We start from the raw sequence: 6,213 nt of genomic DNA on the forward strand, positions 1-6,213 counted from the left end.
GCAGCTGATGAGGTAGGTCAGTCCTCAGAAGTGGAGGCCCTGCATGCACGGAGGTCACTACGGGCAGGACGGAGCAGGAGGCGCTCGCTGCAGCGGGACGGGGCGGACGGAGGCACCAGAGAGGGTCTCGTGTGGAGAGACAATGATGGTGGGCGAGGAGAGCCCAGGGAATGGCGAATAACTATGGAAAAGTATGTTGTAAATGGAGATGGAGAGCTTGGTGGGACGGGTCGCCCAAGGAGGGAAATGAGTCATGTCCATGCAGGAGGTCTTGGACCCAGCAATGGAGCACGATGGAGACGAAGGTGGTGGGAATCCGTTAGCTCAAGCGTGGAGGCCACTTGCACAATGGGGATGGTTGAGAAAACAGTTGAGAAACATGTCCTTGGAGGTCCTGGACCAACCATATATCCTTTATATCCAACCATATATCCATATATCCAAGCATATATCCTTTGGGGATACATGTGGTGGAGCATGGGGTGGATGTCGCTCTGCAGGTCATCTTCATCCCAACCTCCTTTGGGCTCCCAGCTCCTGCAATGGCCGAGCTCGGAGACATCCCATGGAGAGAATATCCCAGGAGAAAACCAAAGCTTGGAAGAGACAGTTTCACATAGAGAAAAGTGGGAACAAATGGGAGGGATGGGACACCCATCTCCGTGTCCTGGCGAAGAGCCCATTGTCATCCTCCGCTTCTCCACCAAAGAAGCCCATGGAGACGAAGGGTGTTCGCCCTCCTCTTCCTCGTGGCCATCACAGATAGGCGTCACAGAATCACAGGATGTTCAAGGCTGAAGGGACCTCTAGAGATCATTGAGTCCAACCTTCCTGCTCCACCAGGGACACCCAGAGCACGGGGCACAGGGTGGCGTCCAGGTGGGTTTGGAGACCTCCAGAGAAGGAGACTCCACAGCCTCCCTGGGCAGCCTGGTCCAGGGCTCGGGCACCCTCCCAGTGCACAAGTTCCTCCTCACCTGGAGATGGAGCTGCTTGGGTTCCAACTTCCACCCACTGCCCCCTGTCCTGTCCCTGGCCACCACTGAGAAGACCTTGGCCCCTTCCTCCCTACATTCCCCTTCATGAACTTCTCCATGTTGATGAGATAGCCTTCTCATTAACCTCAGCCTTCTCTTCTCCAAGGCCCAACTCACTCAATGTCACCTCATGCGAGAGATGCTCCAGCCCCTTCCTCATCCTGGTCGCTCTACTTATCCCTGGCGGCCGCCCGGGCGTGGATGCGCGCGTGGCGGGCGAGCGAGGACTTGTTGCTGAAGCTCTTGCCGCACTGCGCGCAGGGGAAGGGCCGTTCGCCCGTGTGCGAGCGCTCGTGCACCGTGAGGTCCGCCAGGTACTTGAAGCTCTTGCCGCACGCGCCGCACGGGTAGGGCCGCTCCTGCGTGTGCGAGCGTCGGTGCATGGTGAGGTTGGACTGCTGGCTGAAGCGCTTGCCGCACGCGGCGCACGCGTACGGCCGCTCGCCCGTGTGCGAGCGCTGGTGCTTGTTGAGGTCCGAGGGGTTGGTGAAGGTCTTGGCACAGGCGCCGCACGCGTAGGGCCGCTCGCCCGTGTGCAGCCGCTGGTGGGTGGTGAGTGTCGAGAGGTGCCCGAAGCTCTTGCCGCACGCGCCGCACGCGTAGGGCTTGACGCCCGTGTGCGTGCGCTGGTGGGTCTTGAGGTGCGTGAGGCGGTTGAAGCTCTTCCCGCACTCGGCGCACACGTAGGGTCGCTCCTTCTCGTGCACCTCGTCAGGGAACCAAAGAATCACAGCATCATTATGGTTGGAAAACACCTTTGGGGTCATCAATGATCATCAATGAGAGTCATCAATGATCATCAATGAGAGTCATCAGTGAGACTCACCAATGATCATCAATGAGTCATCAATGAGACTCATCAACGATCATCAATTAGAGTCATCAATTATCATCAATGTGAGCCATCAGTGAGTCACCAATGATCATCAATGAGAATCATCAATGAGACTCACCAATGATTATCAATGAGACTCACCAATGATCATCAATGAGACTCATCAACGAGACTTCTGATGAGTCTCATCAGAAGCCCCTCGACACCATCCTGCTCAACCACGTTCCTAAGCACCTCATCAATCTACTGCCAGGGTTGATGGCATCCATGGGCAGCCTGTCCCAGGGCTTCACCACTCTTTCCACATAGAAATTGTTCCCTAAAACCTCACCTGAACCTCCCCGGGCGCAGCTTGAGGCCATTTCCTCTTGTCACTGTTCTACAAGAGCAGAATAACTACCATTGTCAGTAGTTATTCTGAAGACGTGGCTGATGTTGCCTCACCACAACCTCCTTTCAGGTAGTTGTAGAGGGCAATAAGGTCTCCCCTGAGCCCCCTCTTCTCCACCACATTAAATAACCCCAGCTCTCTCCGTTGCTCCCCATAAGATCTATGCTCCAGCCCCTTCACCAGCTTCATTGCCCTCCTTTGGACCCGCTCCAGCACCTCAATGCCCTTCTGGGAGCAAGAGGCCCAGAACTTGAATGCAGTGTCCAAGGCACAGGAAACGACCACTTCCCTGGTCCTGCTGACCACACCATTCCTGACACAAGCCAGGATGGTCTTGGCCTTCTTGGCCACCTGGGTGGCCTTGGCCATGGTTGGTGGCCTTGGTCTTGGCCACCTGGGCTCACGTTCACGGGCCCTTGACCAGCACCCCTAGACCCTTTCCTCTCACGTGGCTCTCCAGCCCCTCTGCCCAAGCATGGGCTCATCGTGACAGAACAAGACCCAAGCACAAGACCCAGGAGTCCAAGAGCCGGCACTTGGCCTCCTTCAACCTCCTGCGGCCGGTCTCACCTTGCCGTGCGCCGCCAGCTCGCGCTTCATCCAGAAGTGCTCTCCGCAGTCACGGCAGCGATGCGGCTTCTCCACGCGCTGGCCGACGACGCTCTCCTGGCTCTTGACGGCCCTCACGGCGCCCAGCAGCCCATGGCCGGGGGCTGGTGGGAAGGCCGAGGGGTCCTGGGGGATCCCTTTCTGCCTCCTGTACATCTCCTCCTGCATGGGGCTCTGGAGCACGAGGCCATCACAGCCACCCTGGAGGGCTTGATGAGACATCTCTGGCCTTTGCCGAAGGGACTGGGCTTCTCCTCTGCTCCCCGTCCCGGGACCTGTTGGGTGGAGACGTTGTGCAAGTTGCTTTCTGCTGGAGAAGCCAGTGGTGCCATTAACAGGACTTGACCGAACTCCGTTCCCACCCCACATGAACCCACCCGTAGATACAATGTGACCTTGAAAGTCCCATTTCCTTGAAGGCACCATGTCCTCAACTCTGTAGCACTGCAGTCTTCTCTACCTGAAGGGCAGGAAGAAGCAACGTCCCAACCCCCGAGACGGTCCCTTTCCCAAGGAATTCCCCAAGGAATGACAAAGACGAGACAACCTTGACAGAGAAGCTTGGTAAAGAGAGGCCATGGCTGGCCATGAAGGCAAGGAGGGCCACCGAGGTGGTCTTGGGAAAGCGGATGGGGACAATGAGCTCTCTCAAAGATCCTCTTCATCCTCAGAGAAGGATGAAGGCACAAGGGGCACCCGAGAGTCACCTAAGATCTCAAAGCTCTTGAGAGAGCTTGTGATCTTTGCTCCAAGACTTCTTTCCTCACCTTCTTTCATCTAAAGAGACTGAGATCTTAGTGAGATCCTACAAAGCCACCTCAAAATCCTTTCATGGTTCATCTTCTTGCTTCAGCTTGGCTTTTGAGGACAAGCAGCAGCCAAGACCATCTTTGCTACACAGGAGGACTCAAAGGTCTGGCATGGCGGCCCAAGAACAAGCTCCGAGTCTCAGGGAATTCCTACCTAGCTCCTCTTAGGGGTCCCGCTTTCCTCAACACCCCGTGAGTTGTCACAATGCTGGGACCTTCTTTTTTGGCCCTCTTCTTCACTTGGATGCATTGACCACCAAGGGCAAACAAACCCGCCCAGAGGAGATGGGAGATACCAGGGGAAGGAAGAGAAACCATCGGGAGCAAAGACGTCACACGGGACACCACCTCCATCCCGGAGCAATCCCAGGGGACATATCTCCTCGACAAGCTTTATGCTGAGAGTTCTCACCTGCCAGGAGCTCCCCTACCATTCCCCTCCCCAAAAAAGCATGTTTTCCTTCGGATTCTTACCCGTTTCTTGCAGGATCTGCACCTCATCCTCCGGATCGGGGGGAAACTTGAGCTTGCTCTGGGCCAATTCCTCCTGGGAATCGTCGTCGGAGATGAGCTGTGGTTCCAACACGGGGCTCTGGGGCCCCCACGGGTTTTCGGGGCTCTCCGTATCCTCTGGGGCCACCTCCTCCACCTTCACGCGCACAGTGACCTGTAGGACGAAGGCACAAGGGGCACCCAAGAGCCATGGAGAGGAGCCGTGATGGGGGAGCGTCACAAATGGGCTCCATGCCCATGGACCACAGAGCCCTCCTGCTCCTCGTGCCCTGCTCTTGGGTTCTTGGGGCCATTTGGGACCAACAACCCCTCGAGCATGAAGCTCTGGGGAGATTTTGTGGGATGTTTGCTGGAAACCAGCTCCAAAGGTGACAAGTGGCACCAGGAGCTGGTTCTGTGACCAATTTGGAAGGAGAGCAGATGCAGAAGGTCCCTGCATCCACATGGAGAGGATGGGACCATGCACAAGGGCCACATGGTGAGGACAGGACCATGCAGGAGGCCACACAGTGAGGACAGGACCATGCAGGAGGCCACACAGTGAGGACAGGACCATGCAGAAGGTCCCTGCATCCTCATGGTGAGGATGGGACCATGCAGGAGGGTCCCTGCATCCTCATGGTGAGGACGGTACCACGCAGGAGGCCACATGGTGAGGCCAGGACCATGCAGAAAGTCCCTGCATCCTCATGGTGAGGCCAGGACCATGCAGAAGGTCCCTGCATCCTCATGGTGAGGACAGGACCATGTAGGAGGTCCCAGCATCCTCATGGGGAGGACAGGATCATGCAGGCGGCCACATGGAGAGGACAGGACCATGCAGGAGGCCACGTGCTGAGGACAGGACCATGCAGGAGGTCCCTGCATCCACACGGTGGGGACGGGACCATGCAGGAGGGTCCCTGCACCCACAGGGTGAGGACAGGACCATGTAGGAGGGTCCCTGCACCCACAGGGTGAGGACAGGACCATGCAGGCGGCCACATGGAGAGGATGGGACCATGCAGGAGGTCCCTGCATCCTCATGGAGAGGACAGGACCACGCAGGAGGCCACGTGCTGAGGACAGGACCACGCCAAGGGGCTGCCCGGCGCCCTCCTCACCTGCTGCTCCCAGGCGCCGCCGGCCTCTCGCCGCCCCGGCTCGAAGCTCTCGGCCAGGGCCACGGCCTGGGCGCACGACGCCGGGTGCCGCACCCACACCCAGCTCTGGATGTCCTCGGGGAGGATGCTGAGGAACTGCTCGAGCACGAGCAGCTCCACGATCTGCTCCTTGGTGCGCGCCTCGGGCTGCAGCCAGCGGCGCGACAGCTCGCGCAGGCGCCGGCACGCGGCGCGCGGCCCCGCCGCCTCCTGGTAGCGGAACTGCCGGAAGCGCAGGCGCCGCAGCTCCGTGCCCGCCGGCAGCTCGGGGCGGCGGGCGCCGCTCCCCGGGGGCTCCACGGGTGCTCCTGGCAGCTCCACGGGTGCTCCTGGCAGCTCCGTGGGTGCTCCTGGCAGCTCTTGCTGCAAACGGGGTCCCGAAGGTGCCAGGGACTCCTTTGCACCCAGGTCAGGCTGCTGGCACCGCTGGGAGTGCAGCTCTGTGGGTGCTCCTGGCAGCTCCATGGGTGCTCCTGGCAGCTCCGTGGGTGCTCCTGGCAGCTCTTGCTGCAAACGGGGTCCCGAAGGCACTGGTGGCTCCTTTGCACCCAGGTCAGGGTGCTGGCGCCGCCGCGGCTGCAGCTCCACGGGTGCTCCGTGCCACTCCATAGGTGCTTCTTGCAGCTCCGCAGTTCCTCCTTGCCGCTCCATGGGTGCTCCTTGCCGCTCCATGGGTGCTCCTTGCAGGTCTTGCTGCAAACGGGGTCCCAAAGGCGCTGGTGGCTCCTTTGCACCCAGGTCAGGGTGCTGCCACTGCTGAGAGTGCAGCTCCATGGGTGCTGCTTGCAGCTCCATGGGTGCTCCTGGCAGCTCTTGCTGCAAACGGGGTCCCAAAGGCGCTGGTGGCTCCTTTGCACCCAGGTCAGGGTCCTGGTCA

The 6,213-nt window shown here is 59.3% G+C and overlaps 1 protein-coding gene across 1 annotated transcript; it reads right to left on the reverse strand.

The window, feature by feature from the left end:
- Nucleotides 1-1,150: 1,150 nt before the first annotated feature.
- LOC112954073 (zinc finger and SCAN domain-containing protein 22-like) lies at nucleotides 1,151-6,008 on the reverse strand. Its single transcript, XM_026047220.1, has 5 exons — nucleotides 5,885-6,008; nucleotides 5,298-5,644; nucleotides 4,156-4,348; nucleotides 2,834-3,147; nucleotides 1,151-1,744 (listed from the first exon to the last, which is right to left on the reverse strand). The coding sequence occupies exons 1-5, from the start codon at nucleotides 6,006-6,008 to the stop codon at nucleotides 1,208-1,210; spliced, it is 1,515 nt and encodes a 504-aa protein (XP_025903005.1). The 3' UTR covers nucleotides 1,151-1,207.
- Between the last annotated feature and the right edge of the window lie 205 nt (nucleotides 6,009-6,213).

The sequence above is a fragment of the Nothoprocta perdicaria genome, unplaced genomic scaffold (genome assembly GCF_003342845.1).
Source record: "Nothoprocta perdicaria isolate Ctin4 unplaced genomic scaffold, notPer1 scaffold_482, whole genome shotgun sequence".
In the NCBI taxonomy this organism is placed as follows: domain Eukaryota; kingdom Metazoa; phylum Chordata; class Aves; order Tinamiformes; family Tinamidae; genus Nothoprocta; species Nothoprocta perdicaria.